General features: G+C 38.8%; 3 protein-coding genes across 6 annotated transcripts; all 3 read left to right on the top strand.

Annotated features, from left to right (window-relative positions):
- The first annotated feature begins 9,690 nt into the window (after nucleotides 1–9,690).
- LOC107617840 (protein WHAT'S THIS FACTOR 1 homolog, chloroplastic-like) lies at nucleotides 9,691–16,966 on the top strand. 4 transcript variants are annotated; one of them, XM_088500010.1, is made up of 3 exons: nucleotides 12,445–12,771; nucleotides 12,874–13,654; nucleotides 15,949–16,042. In XM_088500010.1, the coding sequence occupies exon 2, from the start codon at nucleotides 13,145–13,147 to the stop codon at nucleotides 13,640–13,642; it is 498 nt and encodes a 165-aa protein (XP_088356136.1). In that variant the 5' UTR covers nucleotides 12,445–12,771; nucleotides 12,874–13,144; the 3' UTR covers nucleotides 13,643–13,654; nucleotides 15,949–16,042. The 4 variants fall into 4 exon arrangements, with proteins under 4 accessions (XP_088356134.1, XP_088356137.1, XP_088356136.1 ...); XM_088500008.1 differs by adding an exon at nucleotides 9,691–10,028 and having other exon boundaries at nucleotides 12,248–16,966; XM_088500011.1 differs by lacking the exon at nucleotides 15,949–16,042 and having other exon boundaries at nucleotides 12,337–12,771; nucleotides 12,874–14,464.
- Nucleotides 12,468–13,138, top strand: LOC148546819 (uncharacterized). The gene is made up of 2 exons (XM_088499379.1): nucleotides 12,468–12,771; nucleotides 12,984–13,138. The coding sequence occupies exons 1-2, from the start codon at nucleotides 12,468–12,470 to the stop codon at nucleotides 13,136–13,138; spliced, it is 459 nt and encodes a 152-aa protein (XP_088355505.1).
- Nucleotides 16,430–20,301, top strand: LOC148546818 (uncharacterized). Its single transcript, XM_088499378.1, has 10 exons — nucleotides 16,430–16,478; nucleotides 16,584–16,593; nucleotides 16,711–16,767; nucleotides 16,974–17,048; nucleotides 17,289–17,388; nucleotides 17,909–18,093; nucleotides 19,095–19,191; nucleotides 19,269–19,461; nucleotides 19,829–19,980; nucleotides 20,167–20,301. The coding sequence occupies exons 1-10, from the start codon at nucleotides 16,430–16,432 to the stop codon at nucleotides 20,299–20,301; spliced, it is 1,053 nt and encodes a 350-aa protein (XP_088355504.1).
- Nucleotides 20,302–21,816: the final 1,515 nt, after the last annotated feature.

The following is a 21,816-nucleotide window of genomic DNA, read 5'->3' as shown; positions in this document are numbered from 1 at the left end:
TCCCAACACCAGAGGGAATTGCAACCATTAGGGGAGATCAGAAACTGGCAAGAAAATATTATAATGAAAGCCTAAATCTGATAGGAAAGGGCAAGGAGGTTCACACCATTTGAACTCGGAGGAGTTGGAGCTAGAGAAAAACTACGAGCACAACCTGGGGGAAAGACTGAAGAAGTACAGGTCGGAAAGGAGGAAGGAAAGAATACTAACATAGGAGCAACTTGGAAGAAGACTTGAAGCAGAAGCTTATAAGGCTCCTACAAGAGAATTCTGACCTCTTTACTAGAAAGCCTCCGACATGCCAGGAATAGATTCTGAACTCATGTCACATAGGCTGTCAGTGTACCCGGGATCACGATCTGTTCAACAAAGAAGACGTAAGTTCGGGCATGAACGGGCTCAAGTGGTGGAAGAACAAGTGCAGGCCCTTTTAGAGGCCGGCTTTATCGGAGAGGTCAAATATTCAGCTTGGCTAGCAAATGTGGTGCTAGTCAAAAAACAAAACGGCAAATGGAGGATGTGTGTCGACTACATCGACCTGAATATGGCGTGTCCCAAAGACCCATATCCACTTCCAAATATTGATACCCTAGTAGACTCCAGCTCGGGGTATCAATACTTGTCGTTCATGGATGCATACTCGGGGTATAATCGAATCCCGATGTACAAGCCGGATCAGGAAAAAACATCCTTCATCACACCTAGAGCAAATTATTGCTATGTGGTTATGCCTTTTGAATTAAAAAGCGCAGGAGCCACATATCAAAGGTTGATGAATAAGGTGTTTGCGCCTCACCTTGGGAATCTAATGGAAGTATACGTAGACGATATATTGGTAAAAACTAAGGACAAGGCCGACCTCCTGACTGACCTCTCACAAGTCTTCAACACCATTAGGATGCATGGAATGAGGTTGAATCCTGCAAAGTGCACCTTCGTAGTGGAGGCCGGAAAATTTTTGGGATTCATGCTAACACAAAGGGGGATTGAATCTAACCCCGACAAGTGTAGAGTAGTCCTAGAAATGAAAATCCCGACTTGCTTAAGGGAGGTCCAGCAACTAAACGGCCGACTTGCAACCCTCTCTAGGTTCTTGGCGGGATCAGCATTAAGAACCCTTCCACTTTTTTCCCTACTAAGAAAAGGATGCCAGTTCGAATGGACTCCTAGATGCAAAGAAGCATTCCAGGAGTTCAAAAGGTTTTTAAGCCAACCTCCAATTCTGACCCGACCTAAAAATGGGGAAAAACTCGTCTTGTATTTGTCCGTAGCCGACAAAGCTGTATCATTAGCTCTAATACGGGAAGATGAGGTCGGGCAGCATCCTATGTATTTCACCAGCAAATTTCTACAAGGCCCCGAATTAAGGTACCAAAAACTCGAGAAGTTTGCGTATGCCTTAATAGTAGCCTCTCGAAGGCTACGGCCTTATTTTCAAGCTCACACAATAAAAGTCCGAATGAACCAGCCCATGAAGCAAATACTTCAAATAGACATTACGGGCAGAATGGTTCAATGGGCTATAGAGCTATCCGAGTTCGACCTCAGGTATGAAACTCGATCGGCAATAAAAGCTCAATGCCTCACCGACTTCGTAGCAGAATATGCAGGAGACCAAGAGGAAACCACCACGGCATGGGAACTATATGTTGATGGATCCTCTAACAAAATCGAAAGTGGAGCTGACATAATACTAGTCAGCCAAGAGGGAACCCAAATAGAAATCTTCCTCAAATTCGAGTTCCCTGCTTCTAACAATCAGGCAGAATATGAAGCCTTGATTGCAGGGCTAAAGCTGGCAGAGGAAGTCGGCACAACCAAAGTAGTCGTGTTCAGTGACTCCCAGGTGGTGACCTCCCAGATCAACGGAGAGTACCAGGCTAAAGATTCCAATATGAAAAGGTACTTGGACAAAACCTTGGAACACCTTGGGTGGTTCTCAGAAACCGAGGTAAAACACATAATTCGGGATCTCAACAGCAGAGCAGACGCTCTTTTCAAGTTAGCAAGTACCAAGCCAGAAGAGAATAATAGAAGCTTGATACAAGAAACTCTCTAAGAACCCTCAATTACGAAAACTGAGAGTAGACAGGACATCCTTGAAGTATCCGGATTGGACCTCGGATGGATGAACCCACTAATCGAATACATGAAATTCGACATCCTACCCAAAGAGGAAAAAGAGGCCAAGAAAATCCGGAGGGAAGCACAAAACTACACTTTGGTAAAAAATATCCTCTATAAAAGAGGGATATCTACACCATTGTTAAAGTGTGTCCCAACCTCAAGGACAACAGAAGTCTTAGAAGAGGTCTATAATGGTATTTGTGGGAACCATCTCGAAGCAAGGCCCTTGGCTAGGAAAGTCATACAAGCCGGGTTCTACTGGCCGACCTTGCAGAGAGATGCCACCGAGTTCGTAAAGAAGTGTCACCCATGCCAAATGCATACAAACTTCCACATCGCTTCCCCCGTGGAGCTCATTAGCATAACTTCTCCATGGCCTTTCGCAAAAGGGGGATTGGATCTACTAGGGCCCTTTCCCCAAGCGCCTAGACGAGTAAAATATCTAATAATGGGAGTGGACTACTTCACGAAGTGGATCGAAGCAGAACCATTAGCCACCATCACAGCCCAGAAAAGTCGAAAGTTCCTCTACAAAAATATCATTACAAGGTATGGAGTCCCCCACTTCATCACCACTGATAATAGAACTCAGTTCACCGACTCTACCTTCAAAAACCTAGTAGCCAACATGAAGATAAAGCATCAGTTCACCTCGGTGGAATACCCACAAGCAAATGGGCAAGCTGAGGAAGCCAACAAGGTTATACTGGCTGGTTTAAAGAAAAGGTTGCAAGATGCAAAGGGAGCATGGGCTGAAGAACTCCCTCAAGTACTGTGGGCCTATCGAACTACACCTCAATCTGCCACAGGAGAAACACCCTTCCAACTTGCTTATGGAATAGAAGCCATGATATCAGTTGAAATCAGCCAGCAAAGTCCAAGGGTGAACTTCTACGGCGAGGTTGGCAACATACAAGGACACAAGAAAGAGCTCGAGCTACTCCCTGAAGTCCGAGAACAAGCCCAAATAAGGGAAGCAGCATTGAAGCAAAGGATGACAAACAGATATAACAAGAAAGTCATTCGAAAAAGCTTCGCCCCAAACGACTTGGTCCTGATCAGAAATGACATCGGAGTCAACAAGTCGGGGGAAGGAAAGCTTGCTGCTAATTGGAAAGGGTCATATAAGATAAGTGAAGTCTTAGGAAAGGGATACTACAAGGTAACCGACTTGAGCGGTACCGAGCTACCAAGGTCGTTGCATGCTTGTAATATGAAAAGGTACTATAGTTAAAAGCGAACTCCACTCCATGGTGTACTTTTTTTCCCAACTTCATGGTTTTTTTCCAAAAAAGGATTTTCCTGAAGGGGTTTTAACGAGACATCAAAGTGGAGACTAAGGGCAATAACTTTTAAAACCCTTAGTAGCAAAAGGTACTTTCACCAATAAATAAAGATCTTTTTATAAACATCTCTTTGTAAATTCCATTAGTCATTATCATTATCCCACGAAACGCACTGACTTAAACTCGAAAAGACGTAAAAATCCCATCACCGACCTAAGTGGACAGAAGGATGAAACGACAAGGTACAAGTCAATGTAAAGAGGTTATAAAAGCCGATCATGATAGCTCGAAAATATTACGACCTATAAGTAAAAAAAACTGAGAAGAATTAAAATATATCGCGAAAATAACCTAAGTTATGAGCAATTCAAATAAGAAAATTTGAATTTATGAGGAATACAAAAAAGAGATAAAGGAAATCCGTCAAAAACAAAGGCAGAAGCTGTCCCAAGTCTTCGAAAAAAACCAAGTAACTTAGACGAAAAACAGCCTGCCAAGATAAAAGGCTTTTCCAAGGAAAAAAGATCAAAAGAATTTTTAAAGAAAACTCATAAAGCATGCCCACAAGCAAAGTATACCCAAAAGCCCTTATCCAAAAAAGGGGCAAAATTAATAAATGCAACTTTTTGTTAACGGCCATAAAAGGCCAGAAAAGTCAGAAAACCGCCATCACAAGCAACAAAAATAAAAATTGTTCAAAAAGGGGCCCACAAGCCGGGCCCCAAATAGCTGAAATCATTTAAGAGGAAGGATTGGAATCACCAGTAGGAGGCAAGGTCGGATCAGCAGCAGGGAAGGGCAGAGCAGCCTCGTCAGCAACGGGAGTCGGAGTTTCTGAAGACGTCGGAAGAGACCCCTCTTGTCGTTCCTCACGAAGAGGAGACTCAATAAGCTTTTGTCCCTGGGTCTTCAGCTCGGAGTCTGTCTCAGGTTGGGGGGAAAAATGATAGCTCCGTTTACAACAATCTTATCAGGATCCAGAGAAGAAAGGTCCAGGTCAGGAGCAATAACTGCAATCTGCTCCTTAAAAATCCTCCAGGCCTCCTCCGAGTTCTCTGCCACGAAGTCCTCCAAATCCTGATAAGCCTTCCGACCTCTCTCCAGCTCCCATTGAAGGTCAATATTATCAGTGAAGACCCTGACATAATTTTGCTCCGCGTTCTCCTTCAGGCCCTCTACCATGGCACACTGGGCCATCAACTTCTTCTCCCTCTCCTAAAGTCGGGACTTCTCCTCCTTCAACCAAGTAATTTCCCCCTGGAGCCTCTTCTCTTCCTCTTGATAGAGAACAATCCTCCCCTTCAACTCCTCAACTTTTTGGGTAGAGCCCAAAGAGATAAGGGGAGTTTTGTCCAAGATATCAAGAAATTTTGTACATACCCCAGCAGCCCGAACACTCCCTCGAACCACAATTTAAAGATGGTTTCGAAGGGAAACATCATCCATACTAATTCGAGCATGGGAAACGATGTGATTTCGAACGAATCAGGGACCATCAAAATTGGCATCCCCTGAAGGAGAAGAGCTAGACTCCGAGGTCTTACGCTTCTTCTTCTCAAGTTCGGGGGAAGGTCAGACTGGGGGACGGGGGGAGGTAGAGAAGAAGCAGAGGCAGAAGTGACCATAATGGGACGAGAGGAGGTCCCCAAATCACGAGGAGGAGGAGGAGGAGGAGGAGGAGGAGGAGGAGCGCCAGCAGCCATCACAGCGTCAGCTCGGGCACGTGCCTTCTTCTTAGCCTCCTGAACCTTCTGATAAGCGGCGTTGGACCCACTCTTCACCATTTCTAAAAAAGAAGAAAAAAAACAATGATGTCAACAAGTCGGAAAAGCATAACAAGTCAGAATCTTCAGAAACAACTACAAAAGTGCAGAAACGACTACAAAACAAAAGACTACCTAGCTGGGTCTGTATAAAACTAGGAGAACCCAAAAGGAACTTCTTCGTGTCCAAATTGGGGGCTCTTCCCCAAACTTTCCGAAAGAACCCCACCACAGCCTCCTCAACCTCGTCCAAATCCTCCAATCCATATTTTTCCACAGGGGAAGCCTCTAACCAGTAAAGAGGGAAATGAGGGTTGGAGTTCTCATCAAGGAAAAAAGGATTATGGCCCTCTACGACTTGAATTTTGAAGAAAAAATTTTTGAAGTCATGGAAGGAGTCGTCAAAGATAGAGAAAACTTTCCGACCTTGAATGGCTCGGAAAGATATCCACTGCTGCTTGTTATTCTGCCCACTAAAGGGCTTGGTCATATGAAAAATGTAAAAAAAAGATCTTTAAAGAGGTCAGGAAATCTAGCTCTCGACTAACAAGGTGATAAATTTTTATGAAACCCCAAGAGTTGGGGTGAAGTTAGGTGGGAGCAACTCGGCAATGATACAACACACTTATCTCAAAGTCAGAGAAAGGCAGAAGAACCCCCAAACGGGTAAAAAGGCTACATAAAGAAAAAATGGGGATCAAAATCAGAGATCCTCCCAAAACAAACCCGGTCTTCAGGATCCGGGGCCACCAACTCATACTTTGGCTCATCAGCCTCACCACTACAAATTCTATGGTGGGTACGAAGGATGGTAAGATAGTCAGTGTCTACTAAGGGATTTTCCTCCAAAACGGTATCATCTACCCATTGCGAAAGGGACTCAAGGGAAGACATCTTTTCCAGCAAAAAGAAGGGGCAGAAAAAGCAACAAGACCTACAAAGAAAAATGAAAAAAGATCAAAACACAGGGCCTCTAAAAGACGAAACAGCCTCTCTCAAACCAGAAAACAGAATCACTAGACCTACAAAACTCGCTAAAGAAACCAAGAATCACGAACAGCATGCAAACCTCCTCTAAGTACATAAAGTAAAGTGCCAACATAAATGATAGGAGAGGAGAAGAAAAGGACTGACCTTTGTTTGAAAGAAGAGCAAAAACAACAGTAGCAAAGCACTCTAAGAAAGAATGCTAAAGATTTTCTCTTTGGAAGAATAAGGATTGTAGGCGAGAATGTTTCAGAAGACGAAAGAAAACAGAGAAAAGAGAGGGAAAAGTATTTATAAACACACCAGAGACATAAGGGTAAATGGACGCGATCATTAAAAAAACGCGTCGTTACCAACGTAACTGCTCCCACGTGTAAATGCAAAAACCTCAACAGACGCGACGTTTGATTAGACACGACGGTTGAGAAATTCAAATCACGTCGGTTTCAAAATCACGTCGGTTTAGAAATCACATCGGCTACAAGCCCGAGTTCAAATACTCGAATCTGCCTCATAAATAAAAGAGATCGGACTCAAGTAGGGGCACTGTTCATACCTTGGCCTAAACACTATGGCCCAGGTCCAAATACATTAAAAGGCTCAATCCAAAGATTGGCCTTCACGACCCACTGACCTTCTCAGAGGAGGTCGGATTCAACATAGACTCCATCTCAAAGAAGTCAGGCTCGAAGGATAGCTAGCAGATAACACTTACTCAAATAAGTAACTGCCCCTAAAATCTCTCAACCCACTTCCAAGAGTCATATCCCAACTACTCTAAGATAAAGGGACGGTTATTCACCTTAAAAGGTGGAACTACTCCAATGGTGGTTATTGGATCACCACTATAAATACACTGACACCCCTCAGGTATCTCTAAATTTTAATACTCTCTAAACCTGCTTACCCCTTTACTGGGCATCAAAGTGTTTTTGCAGGTACCACCCCCCATTTCTTCATACACACAAGTCGGACGGAGGCTCCCAGACGTAAATCAAGTCGGAGTCCACCGCCTCTGGACGTTGGACCAACCTTACAAGTTCAATCTGTTAAGCACGGGTTACCCACGTAACACTCTTATTATTGATGGAATAAAAAAAATTATATTTACTATATGTACACAAATATAAACCCTTCGAAATATAGAGTCTAGAAAGGAGAAAAGAACTAACCTAACTAAATCAACTAAATAATCCTTCAGTGTCTAATGCATATTCGATATTTAAAAATAAAAAATAAATATATTAAGCGACAAATAAATATGTTTAGAAATTAGAATGAATATAGACCCGTCAGTCCAAAAGGTGAAATTGTATAGTTTAATTTGTTTTTCTTTCAAGTCCCGTTTCTATACCTAAGAGAAAGGCATTTCTTTCAATAACTATATACATGTAAATATATAAAGTTTTATTAAACATAACTAACCAATATCTTCAAACAAAATTACATCAACTAAGAGAATGCGGGTTGAGTCTCGTATTTTTGGTAAAAGAAAAATAAAATTACATCAACCAATTTTATTATCAAATTTGACCGATGTAGTCATTCAAACCGAAAATCCGGTCATTTAACTATCAATTTGGATTAAATTATCATTTAAATTGATCAAACAATTAACTCAATCAAATTTAATCAAATCTGATAAAAATAGTTAAATCTAATTAAAATTAGTTAAAACTGGCTCGGTCAAATTCAATAAAATCTGGTTAAACTAAAAAAAAAATTTATTTTTTATACATAAAATTTTTTATTAAATGTATTACATAAATAATCTTAAATTATATTTACATATTAAAAAATAATATTTTATTAATTATAATATATTTTCTATTTCTATGATTATGATTTTAATTTTTTTATAAATATTTTAAAAATATAATAAATATAAACTAATTAATAAAGAATCTCGCTAGAGAGTCAATTGAGTATTTGTACAATGTGTACAATTGGCTGTTTATTTGGCCCAATATAAGTTAAAAATGAACATCCAGGATAAAATACTACTAATTTATCAAATACAATACACTCATACTATCCAAAATAACCATCCGGATATCAGGGATAATAAACATCTGATATCCTACTGAATCGAACACAATACAGCCCATTGTACACATTGTATAAATACTCCATTGGCTCCCTATACTTTCTCATTAATAAATTATTAAAATTTAAAATAATAATTAATTTAATAAAAAAGAAAACTAAATAAAAAATATTTATTATGAAAATAAGAAAGTAAATTTAAATTTTATATAATTATTTAATTATATCAAATTAAATGGTTCAATTTGTGATCCGTCAGTTGAACTAGTAATCCAATTACCTAGTAATCTGATCGATTTGATTACTAATTTAATTTTGATAACTTTAGTTGAAAAACTCGACCAATCCAAGCGGTTGGATATTGGAATACCAGTGACTCAGGTCCCTAATCAATCTAGGCTGAGTATTGGACTTCACAAAGAACAAAATCGGTGAGAACCGGTTTGACTCAGTCGAGTTTTGTAAAAATTGATAAATCAGTAGATTTGAGAAATCGATACCAATTTGTTTTTTTTTAAGTAAAAACCCCCCACCCAAACGACGTTGTATGACGTTTTAATTTTAATTTCTAAAAGAGACCTTAGCTAAACGAAGGTCCACCCTACCCTAGGCTCGAGCTCTCTTACTCATCCACATTCCCTAGTCTTTGGCACACCATGCTACCATAGACACAGAGGCAGAGTTGGGAGCTCACCTTGTTTCACCACCACCACATGTTCGCCGCTGTCGCTACGTCTCTCGCTGGATCCTCCACGTCGTGTGCTTGCATCTGGTCTCTCTCTTCCGTCTGATCTCGGTTGCTTGCGCCTCTCATGCCTCCGTGTCTGCTCGAGCAGTGCTTCCTACTCGTGTCGTCATCGCTCCCCCTGCCTCTCTCCCTCCTTATGCCTCTGCTCGAGCTTTGTCGTCCCTTGGGTGCTCGTTGCCTGCGATCTTGCTCCCTATCGAGCCTTATATTCTGCCATTTTTTCGCGTTGTAAACATAAAGAGAAGGACTGCCGCGGTGCTGCCAGCTTCTCCGCATCACATTCTTGCTCTTTCTCCTTCATACTCTTTTTGTTGGAGGACCATCGAAAGTTACTTAATTTTTCTTGCTTACTTTTTTTTTGTTTTTAATCTATTGTTCATAAAAAAATGTGATTTGGATAATTTAGTTTTTAATGTGTTCAAATTGATTTAGTTAAAAATAATTAGTTAATTTTGTGTATGTTTGTGAGCTCTGATCTCTTATGATGCTATGTATATAATGTAATGTTCTGAAAATTGGATTGGACCAGCAGATTCAACTGGGTTAAATTGGAACCAGTCTTCTAGCCAGTCTGATTGATGCCTAAAAGTGTCTTGCGAAAAATCGGTTAAAAAACTGGTCGAACGAGCGATTAACCGGTAAACCGGCTGATCCGGACCGGTTTTTAAACTACCGGTTCGCTACCAAAAAATAAAAAAAACCCTCAGCCCAGATGCCAAAAAACCCATCCCCCTCCCCCTCCCCCTCCAATCTCTCTCAAACGCTGAAACGCCCAAAGCTCCAGTCACCAACCCTAACCCTATCAGAGCAAATCAGAAGAAGGTTGGCTCGTCCTCGTTGTCGGCCGCCCTGTCCTTGTCATCGAACCCATGTCTGTCTTTGCTTGTGGATGGTCTAGTTGCTTCTCTTCGACCTTCTTCTCCTCGGCGTCGCACGAAGGCCTGCACAGAGCTATTTGCGTCGCCCTGTCCCTCTTCGAGCTCTCTCTGTATCTTTCTCACTGCGACGTCTCTTTCTGCTCGACAGTGGAGTATTCGCCGTGGCATCACCTCCCTTCCTCCCTCACTGCCGGTAACCACTCCCTCAATTTAACAAATCCTAAACTCTCTCGCACTTTTGTGGACAATATTACAGAGTTTTATTCTGGTGTCAGGAGGGTGCATGGCTTTGCAACTCTTGGTCTCTCTCACTTTATTTGTCGCTAGTTATATCATCTCTATTCTTTCTATATCCCCTACCCTCGCCATGAAAGTTTTCGCTCTAACTTGCTTTGTTGCACCCCCAATTGTCTGTAATTGATTGAGAAAGCAATTTATATCAATTTATTATATTTTGTATGTGTGCCTGAATCACAGAAATCTGATTCAAAAAGCATGCAATTGATTGAGTAACTATTGAGTAATTATTGAGTAGCTATGGTGCTTCACTGCATTGTTAAATTTTGTTAATTTTATTGATTCTGATTTCTGAGTCGTTGATTGCTAGGTTTTTTAATTCTGAGTTATTGATGGTGCTATGGTGGTGCTGATTTGTTTATTCTGAACTTGGGGAGAATAATGTTATTGCTGCTTCTGTTGTTAAGTTTTTGGTTTTTATAATTTTTATGAAACTGGAATAGTTGTTGATTTGAATAATTTTGTTTGATGGTGTTTCACTGCTCTCTTAAATTTTGATGGATGATAGTTGATTGTGGTGTTTCATTAAATTTTTTGAAATAATTTTATTGATGATTGAAATTGTTTTTTTTTTAATATTTCAAATTATATATTAAATATTTAAAAATTTTATTTTATATTTAATTAAACCGGTTGGATCCTGGTTGAACTATTGAACCAGTCATTCTACCGGTTCTTTGACCGGTTCAATTCTCGCAACCTTGATGTAATGTAATGGACTAATTGCTTGGTTATGAATTTATGATGAGACTTGAATTTGTTAACTTGTTGAATGAGAGAGTTAAATTTGTTTGATGAGAAGTTTGCTAATTACTAATTTAGTTATCCTACCTATTGTTGATTTTGCGTTGGTTTGCTAATTTTGAATTGGAAAGAAAATGTTATGGGGTAAGTATGGTTTTGGTCCCTAAAGTTTTGGTCCAGAATCGATATCGTCCCTCTTGTAATTTTCGAATTAAAATCATCATTAACGTTTTTTTGGTATTAAAATAGTTATTTTTAATAAAAAATAAAATTAAAAAAATAAAAAAAAACACGTTTTGGGGGAGGGGGCAAAGGAAACGCGTTGGGGGTGGGGGAGAAAGGAAACGCGTTGGGGGTGGGGGGAAAGGAATCGCCGCCGCCACCATCGCCGGTTTGCCCACGAGCCGCCGCCGGAACCACGACCAGAGGAAGACGTCGCCGTTCATGCATGCTCCTGCCACCGCGTTGGGGGTGGGGGAAAGGAACCACCCAGCCGCCGCCGCCATTCACCTTCTGCATCTGCTTCTTTGTGCTTGAATTTATTGATTTGGCTTTGTGTTGGATTTGTTAATTTGTTACTTTCTGTTTCTGCTTGTGTTAAATTTGTGTTGGATTTGTTGATTTTCTGCTTTCTGTTTCTACTTCTCTGGTGGAGGTGGAGGTGGAGGTGGAGGTGAGGGGTGGGGGGAAGGGGAGACGGGGAGGGGGTGGGGGACGCGGGATGGGGTGTGGGGGAAGGGAAAACAGGGAGGGGGAGGTGACGCGAGGTGGGGGTGGGGGTGCTGGGAGGGGGTGGGGTGCTGGGAAGGGAAGACGGGGAGGGGGGTGACGCGGGGTGGGGGTGCTGGCAAGGGAAGACAGGAGGGGGAGGGGACACGGGTGGGGGTGGGGTGTGGGGGGAAGGGGAAAGGGGGGAGGGGGACGGCGGCGGCGTTGGTGGTGGTGTTGGTGGTGCTGGTGGTGGTGTTGGTGGAGGTTGTGGCGGTGGTGGTGGTGTTGGTGGAAGTTGTGGCGGTGGTGTTGGTGTTGGTGGTAGTGGTGGTGGAGGAAGTAATTATGTTGGTAGTGGTAAAGGTATTTTTGTCCAAAAAAATAAAAAGGACAATTTTAATACGAAAAAAACGTTAAGGACGACTCTAAATCGAAAATTAGACGAAGAACGGTTTCGATTTTTATGCTCAACCTTAGAGACCAAAACAGTACTTATCCCAAATGTTATTGGTATTTAGTTATTTAGTTTTATTTTGTGCTTATGATATTATGATTTTGCTAATATAAATAATAGGGATGCACCTTATTTTCAATTTTAATTAGGAGGGCCCTAAAATTACCATTGTTAATTGTCTCTAATTGATTGTTAATTGTTAATAGGCTTCGTTGCTACAATGTGATTGTGAACTGCCTAATTGGAATTGATTCTGGACCACAATGAACCCTATTGCAACATTGAACCATTTGTCACATTTTTTCTCATCTTAATAGACAAAATCACATGCTCACAAGACTAATTCATCGTCGTGGTCCTGTGATTCCGTCTTTACAAAAACTACAATGTCTTTCTCTTCTCCACCGAACCTTTTCCCTGTGGTCCATGAAGAAGGATCCAGTCCTCGAATCCGCGCTCTCCCGCAACCGTCGTTGGATTGTCAACAACCATATCAAGAACATCATCCTCCGCTATCCAAACCAAGAGATCCCCATTGCATCCCTTCAGAAGAAGTTCAAAACCCTTGACCTCAAAGGCAAAGCCCTCAACTGGCTCCACAAGTACCTTTCCTGCTTCGACGTTACTTTCACTGGCAATGAACACCGCTGTCACCTCTCCAAGCACATGATGAGCCTCGTCGAAGAGGAGGAATCTGTTAGAGAGTCTCAGAAAATGCTTTCATTTGCAGGTTAGCAAAATTACTTATGATGAGCGTCAACAAGAGGATTAATGTTCTGAAAATCAACGAGCTGAAAAGGAATTTAGGATTTCCCGATGATTACGTGATTAGGATTGTTGCAAAGTACCCAAATTTGTTCCGTGTTGTTAATGAGGGCGGGAGGAGGAGCTCTATGGAGATTGAATTGGTTCACTAGGACCCTGAATTTGCTGTATCCACAGTGGAGATTGCGGCCAGGAGGAACGGCAATACAAGGCCAACGTTCTCATGTTCTTTGCCTTTCAGTTGGGTGAAATCATGGGAGAGATTTCGTGAATTCGATTTGATTCCTTACTTTTTGCCTTACATGGACCACAGGGAATTGGTGGAAGGGTAGAAAGAGATGGAGAAGATGAATGTGGGATTGGTACATGAGGTGTTGTCTTTGACTCTTTGGAAGAAAGCCTTAATAGTGAAGTTGGGTCATTTTAGGAGGGAGTTTGCTTTGCCTGATAGGTTGAATGTGTTGTTGCTCAAGCACCCTGGGATTTTCTATGTTTCTAACAAGTATCAGATTTACACAGTTCTTCTTAGGGAGGCCTATGTTGGGTCTGAACTTGTTGAAAAGGATCCTCTGGTTGTTGTGAAGGAGAAATTTGGGGAACTGATGCAGGAAGGGCTTCATGAGTACAATCAGAGGCGGCGCCTCATAAATATGGAGAAGAGGAGGAAGAAAGGTGTTCCTTTGGCTAGAGTAGATGAAGTAAAGTGTAAGAGGAGAAGAAGTGAAAATGCTGACTCAGATGATGATGAGGATGGAGACAATAAGCCGGGAGGTTTGTTTGACCCAGAGGAAAGGAAACGGTTTTATAAAGTTCTGTTTGATGATGATACTTCATGAAATTCTGAGATGGTGTGTGTGTGATAATCTAGTTTGCACATTATAAATTTGATATCAACACTTCCCTCCCTGCTACATATGCATACATACAGAAGGTTGCACATATGGATTGAACCTTTTTTTTTTTGGTTTGATATGTGCCTTAAATTGGCATTTTAACTTTTGGAACTGGTTTTCTGAATTAAATTTTGGTTTGGCTGGGTTGTGTTTACTTTTGTCTTATTGCTGATGATTCAACGGCATGTGTAAGCTGTACTTTCTATATATTAGAAGAGAAACTGAGCGCATAGTCCAGTTAAAACCTACATAACTCTAATATAAGATGCTTGCATCATTTCTCTTCATAGTTGCCGTTGAATTAAAAAAGAAAACCTTATCTTCCCATGTTCTTTGTTGTTTTCTTTGGATAATGGTCAATGGTGATTGCCCAATGATGCACAATTCAAAATGTATTGAGCAGTTTTGTTGTGGTGTTAAGTTCATCACTTGCCTTCTACCATATCTCTCTCTCTCTCTCTCTCTCTCTCTCTCTCTCTCTCTCTCTCTCTCTCTCTCTCTCTCTCTCTCTCTCATACTCACATGCATGCATATATACATACACAAACATATATTTGGCAATGATGATGATTATGATTCTGATCCTTTGGAAGGCTTTTGATGAACACCACTAGCTATGGAACTGTCTATGATTAGTTCTAAGCTATAAGATTTGAGGGCACTCCTATGTTTTACACTTTTACCTTCAGTTTGCCTGCTATTTGAGCTAGTTGGTTAGATTTGATTGTTTATATAGGAGTTTTCGGTCATGTTTCTAAGGGAAAATTAGTGACTTAATTTATGAATGATGATGCGCTGCACTGAGCTCTGAGTTACTTTTATTAATTGACTGCATAATTAATAGTGAGGGTTTGGATTGGCTTTATTTAGAGGAAGAAAGTACCCTTTTATTTAAAAAAAAATTGCAAAATTTTAAGAGCATTTGGATATAATTTTATTTGCCACATGCTTTGATCTGCAACTTCAAATTTTAAAGAAATGAAATATGAGAAATTGTTCCAAATTAGTACCCCCCTTCTTTTATTTATTTGTTTATTTTTTTTTTAATTCTGCCCAATGATGGACATACAATCTCCTGGCTAATAGGTTTTGTTCATACTTGTAGCTGCACCAATCTCTCTCTCTTTCTCACTCGATAACTCTGTGAACTGCGATCTCTCATAATTATTTATTTATTTATTTATTTTATTTCTTCCGGATGGTGCAAGAAGTCTGTGAATAAAGCTAGTGGCATAAGCTTTAGCTGATTTCTAGCTAGCTATATGAGATCTGAGGGCTCTATTTTTCTGTTAGTTTTTCTGGTTAAGTGATTACATAAGTTTGCTTCCTTTTTGGTGGCTATCTTTGATTTTTATTGATGTCATCTTCTTTAGTTACTGTTTTTTTCATTTTCTTGGTATTATAAGTGCTACTGCTACTTCACGCAGTGCTATGTGAACTTACATTTCTGTATGCTGTGATGTTGTAGGGTTTAGGCCTTTAGGGTGATGTTCTAGCTTCAATTCAGTTCTGCCCTATCCTGCTCTACTAATATAACAACTACAATACTTCAGAAGTTTTCCTTTGTATTTAGTTTACTACTTGCATAGGATAATGTCTACATTGATGAAGTTTTTTATTTTCCTTCTGAATCATAGATTTTGATTGTTTTAGTTTGCATTTTATACACATGCATAGTTAACTGCAAAATTTTTCTTTTCCCCTTTTTCACACATTATAATAATTCTGCCAAATGATAGAACATGTTTACTAATGAACGACTCTATGGATATTGTTCATGACTGGACATACATCACCTCCATTACCATCACGGCATCACTATCGTCACCACTACCATTATCATAATCATAATCATATCCATCAATCAATTAATCTCTTTGTGTATGCCTCGGTGGGTAAATGGCTAAATGGGACATTGAAGGATGAGATTGAAGCCTGTTACAAAAGCCATGGATGAGTTTTATTTAGCTATGAGATCTGAGGTCTAGTTTTTTTTTTAAAAAATATGCTTACTGAGGGTTTAAATCAAAGGCACTTTCCTGGTCTTAAATTTTCATTACAGAAGTTGAAGAGAAACTTGTGCAATATTGTGGTTTGTATTTTTCTTTACTCTTATCACATCATTGTTGTTTTACTTTTGGTTTTGGAGTTGCCCTCACAATGTTAATATTAATTCAACCTTTGGAACCCATTGCATGGATATTATTATCTTGCTCTTTTTGAATAATATAGGTTTCTTCGCATTGCAGGTGCTGATTCAGAGTAGATTGGTTCTTGAACTCCCTCCTTTGGTAAACTCTGGATCAAATCATATGCTATTAGTTCTTAATGTCAGTATCATGCTCCCATTTATGCTGACTTTATTTTTCCCATTTCTTTTTTGTTGGCTTAACAAATTAACTGTTGCTTTTCTGATGAATGTGCTTTGTCATGGCATCTGTATAGTTCATGTTGTATTTCGATATGCCCTGGGATGAAAATTATTGAAGCTGGAACTTTGAATACGATGCCAGCCTTTTCCATTCCTTCTGCCTTTCCTCCCACTGCCATAATTAACCGTTCCTTTCCCTTGTGCTGCCATTACTGATGATGTTCCTCTAGACCTTGTACTTGTTCTTCTTCTTCATCATCAACTTCTTCTCTTATGCATTCCCTTTATCACTATACCTCTAATCATTGTTGTTATTATTATTATTTTCTTGCTGTCACGGTAATTGGCAGCGGGTAGAAATGGTGGAGAGGGGAGACAGGGATGTGCACACTGCCTTTGGAACCCATGGTATCTGAGGGCACTTTGTATACTCTGTTCACTTATTCTATCATCATCATGTAACTGAATGATCCACTGCTTTGCATTCTTAGTGAATATGTACTACTATTGTAGATATTGATCCGTGAATTTCTTCTCTTGTATATTAATACTATGATAATCTTTAGCATCATGTCTCACATTCGACAAAAGTTAGTTTCTTCCATGTCTATCTCATTATAGTTTTTGTTATCTTAATTAGGTTGGAAAGGAAACTCGACATTTTGGAGTATTGTGTTGCGTGGGGTTCCAAATTTAGGTCTCTCATTGACCTCTTTCTGGCAATGATTCCCTTTATTTAAGCTCAGAAATTTCAGAAGTTAGTGTAATGTACAATGTTGTATATAATCTCTGTAAATAATCATACCTTTGTAATTTGAAGGGAAACTAATTCCTTTGAAAGAATAATATTTAATCATAGATCTTCAATTAGATATTCATGGTTCCTTATATATAAATTTTTAGAAAATCTCGGCTTACAAGTCAAATTGAGTTACAAGTCTTACAAGTCATTACAGTCAAACGCGCCTCTTATGGCATGTAAGTTTCACGTGCCTCATTAACAGATTTTCAAATCAATCAACGCGCAAATATATAACTTCCTTTTTTGAAAGGATTTCGTTTTCTTTTTCGAATTTCTTGTCTTTTTTCTTCGATTTCTTGCCTTCTCCTTTGTCGTTTATGTGCCTGTCTCTCTGCCTTCTCCTTGTCATTTACGTGCATTTTTCTCTTTGTTTTCTTTCTTCATTTTTCTCAATTTTCATTGTCTCTGAAATCAAGGTTTGAAATCCTTTTGAAGATAATAGATGATTCAACTTCAAATTGTCAGCTAAACCAGAGCGAAGTGGATTTTGAATTTGAATCCAATGAAGTTCCTGAGGTTTGATTTAGTTTTAGTTAATTATTGAATCTGAATTTGATCTACTTAGTAGTTTATGATTGTGTAATTGAATAATGCGTGAATATTGAATCTAATGTACTGTAAATTTGCTGTTAATTGTTCCTTGTTTGAATTGAATCTAATATACTAGTTTCTGATGAATTTTGTGCATTTTATATAAGACATTCGGGTGTAGATCAGGAATATTTGGGTGTATTTTAGGAAAGTTTCGGTGTATTTACAGTTTATGACTTTTCATATTCTTTTAGTTGAATTGTTAATGTTCCGGTGTAGTTCAGGAATATTTAGATGTATTTTAGAAAAGTTTGGGTATATTTACAGTTTATGACCTTTCATCTGACAGAGGATGAATTGTCTTATTCTTTTACTTGAATTGTTTTAGTTTCTGTTTAATGATGATTCATGAGTCTGGTTTTTGTTATTTTTTTATGATTGTTATTTCTATTCTATAGTATATGCTTGTTTTTAATATGGTGGTATTTTTTGGTGTATTTTACAGCCCCTCTGTGTTGTTGATGAGCAGTTTGATCCCAAGGTTGGAATGACTTTTAACACCCTTGAAGATGCTGCAAAATTCTGTAAGGATTATCCGAAGGCTGCTGGTTTTTCTACAAGAGTTCGGAGTATGAATAAGAAGGAAAACGAAATTAAGAATCAATTGATTACATGTAGCAGGGAGGAAAATGGAAATAAAAAATATCTCCGACCGAGAAGACAAATCCCAGTGCTGGTTTAAATTGTCCTGGAAGAATTTATATACACATATTGAAAGACGTTGGTGTTTAGATTATTTCAAGGTCGTGTTAAATCATTCACATTCCTGCTGTCCAAATCAAGCAGATATGCTCAAACAGCATAGGGAACTAAGCATGTCCGTGCGTCGTACAATAGAGCATAACGAGAAAGCCGGTATCAGACCAAGCAAAACTTACCAATCATTTATTGCAGTAGCCCGAGGTCACAGTGAGTTAAATTTTATTGAAAAAGACGTGAGGAATTACATCACGAGAGAAGTGCGGAATATTTCGGAACAAGACGATGCAAAAGAATTCGGAAAATACTTATTAAGAATGAAAGAGAAGAATCAGAATTTCTTTTTTGAGCTCGAACTAGAGGACGATCAGTCGATTAAGCTTGCTTTTTGGGCCGACGCAAGGAGCAGAGCTGTCTTTGAGTATTTCGGAGATGTTATTTCATTCGACACCACCTGCAATACAAACAGGTAATATGCTATTATGGTTTATCATGCTGAATTAAAGTTGTTTTATGAAACTACTGCAGAGGTGTATATTGGATGTTTTTGGGTGTATAAGCTTATTATTTGGGTGTATTTAATTATTTTAATTCTGTTTTGTCATAATCTGTTTCAGGTATAATCTGGTTTGTGGTTCTTTTGTCGGGGTGAATCACCACGGTCAGTCAACACTTCTTGGATGCGCTTTGATGAAAAACGGAGATATTCAATCATTCAAATAGTTATTTCAATATTAGCTTCGTTGCATGGGAGGAAAGGCTCAAAAAAGGATTCTCACCGATCAATGTGCATCGATGCAAAGGGCTATCGAGGCTTGTATGCCCACAACAGTTTACCGTTGGTATATTTGGCACATCATGAAGAAGATTCCAAGCAAATTAAACGGATACAAGGGACACATATAAATCGAACAAGAAATGAGCCATGTTGTTTGGAACTCTCATACCAAAGAATCATTTGATAGAAATAGGAATGATTTTCTGCTTAAGTATGGCCTTGTGGACAACAAATGGCTTTCAGATAACGATGTTTAAAATCTGCAGCAGAGGTATAAAATTAATGTTTTTGGGTGTATTATAGTCTGATTTGGGTGTATTGTGCAAAGCTTTATGAAGACCGTCATATATGGATTCCAATTTATCTGGATTACCACTTCTGGACCAGGATGAGAAGCACACAAAGGAGCGAGAGCATGAATTCATTTTTTAACAAGTTCATTACCCAGAATAGCTCACTTATTCAATTCGTCAAACAAAATGATAATTGCCTCGGAAGCAAGGAGCAAAGAGAGAGAGAAGGTAAATTGCATCACAAGATTAATGAACTCCGCTTTAGGCTATTCGGTATACGAAGTTGGAGAACAAGTTTCCAGCTCAACATTCAACAAGTTTGTGATTACTTACGACTCAGTAGCAGCCCAAGTAAAATGCCAGTGCTTATTATTCGAGTCAAAAGGGATATTGTGCCGTCACGCCCTAAGCGTGTTAAGCTTTGAACGAGTAATCCAAGTGTCATCGAGATATATATTGGAACGATGGAGCAAGAAGGTAAAGAGGTGATACACACACATCAAGAGCAGCCACAACAAGCCACTGTTGGAGCTAAGAAGCAAGAGGTTTGACGAATTGGTGTTTTGTTTGCAAAATATATGTGAATTTATATCAGAATACGATGAGATGACTGCTATTCTACACCATGCCTACGATAACGTCATGGTTGAGATAGAAGAACTGAAAGCCAAAAGGAAGGGGACATATTCGTTATCTCACGAAGATGCCAACTTAGAATCCATTAACGAGCTTCAAAGCCCTCCAAGGGTTCAAACAAGAGGACGTCTAAAAAATAGGCTAGGTTCAAAGTTAGACAAACAGATTGCAAATGCCTCAAAGAAAAAGAAAATGAAAACTCTAAGTGAGGTAAAAATGATGTTCTTTAAATAGGTGGTAATTGAGTTTAATTTATTTGTTAATAGTTTTGCTAATATGTGAGTTTATTATTTCGAGTTAAACCATTTTGATGCTGCATCAGTTGTGCAACCAAATTCCAGCCAATATCACGGACATGTTATGAATTATCAGTTTAGGAATCCAGCAGTAGGGGATAGGTTTTTGGGTTATAATTACAAGATATTGGTGTAATGATCAGTTTTTTTGGTGTATTTCTGCATTCTCTTGTGTTTGAGATTTTAATTGTTTTATATTTTTTAGATGCTGCTGTTTATGTTAGAAATTAGTGTTTTGTTTAGGATTTAGGGTTTAGGGTTTAGGAGTTTAGGATTTAGGGGTTAAGGGTTTAGGGTTTAGGATTTAGGGGTTAAGGGTTTAGGGTTTAGGGTTTAGAGTTTAGAGTTTAGGGTTTAAGGGTCTAGGGTCTAGGGTTTAAGATTTAGGGGTTTAGGGGTTTAAGATTTACAGTTTTAGGGTTTAGGGTTTGAGGTTTATGGTTTAGGGTCTAGGATTTAGGGTTTAGGGGTTTAGGTTTTAGGGTTTAGGGGTTTAGGGTTTAAGGTTTAGGTTTTAAGGTTTAGGGTTTAGGGTTTAGGGTTTATAGTTGGGTGTATACGAGTTATATTTGGGTGTATTATTAAAGTAATTGGGCGTATTAGCTGGTTTGGTGTTGTTTTCCTTCATTTTTTTTGAACCTGTAATTTACAGCTTTTGAATACAACACAGACAGTTTATTTATGCCAAAAAAATTTATAATAAAACTGGATTAAATATTCACAAAATTTACAAAAAGTGTTCAAAACTATTCCAAGACTACATAACACTGAAATTAATCACTTTCAATATCATATGAATCTATTTGACAATATGGACTCAACAACAGTGAAATAGAATTCGGGAAGCAAATTCTATTCTAAAGTGATCCACCTCCGCCTACAGTTTAAAAGAATATTCTTTTTAATCAACTCTGTTAATTAGTAAAGTAATAGAGTTATATTGTTTTAGACATAATTACCTGAGTCCAATTGTCCCATTCACACTTCTCCTTTTTAATATTTTCGGGCTGGATTATTTCAAGCCATTTCATTATATAAACAGTACAATTATAGCTGAAAAACAAAAAATAAACTAGTAATTTAATACAGGACAGTTAGAGAAAACACAATTTTCAAAGTGAAAGATTTATACTGTGTTTTTTGGCCTGAGATGTCAATGTATAGTGGTTCAATTTCACGATCTTTTTTCCTGAGAGGTGCCCCCTCGGCATATACCCTCATTCTAGAAATCACATACCCCTAAAAACAAAAAAAAAGAGCAAAATATAAGAATGAATAAATCTAATAAATGAATACACTCAAAGGATCACAAACTACACCTTATTTTGAACAGAAATACACCCAAATATTAAAACACAAAACACAGAAACAACTTACAACGAATTTATTTAGCTTCATTCTGGCTTCAGAGGGACCGTCTTCTGATATGTGTCAAGTATATAAAATTTTTTCTTTCTTACATCAGCCACCAATATCCACCAATGCTCTAAATAGCAAACAGGTGCAAAAATCTGAAACATGTCCACATTGAACAGTGTTTTAGTTTAATTGGCACATAACCAAAGAATTGTGATAAGAAGTTTTAGAAACAAAAACTTACATATGGATGTGATGATAATTTTTTGAGGTCCAAAAAGGGTATAAACATTGG

This window comes from Arachis ipaensis, chromosome B9 (genome assembly GCF_059453495.1).
Source record: "Arachis ipaensis isolate K30076 ecotype BB chromosome B9, ASM5945349v1, whole genome shotgun sequence".
Lineage (NCBI taxonomy): Eukaryota > Viridiplantae > Streptophyta > Magnoliopsida > Fabales > Fabaceae > Arachis > Arachis ipaensis.
Note: the sequence above shows the minus strand (reverse complement) of the source record. Positions and strands in the feature narration are given on the sequence as shown.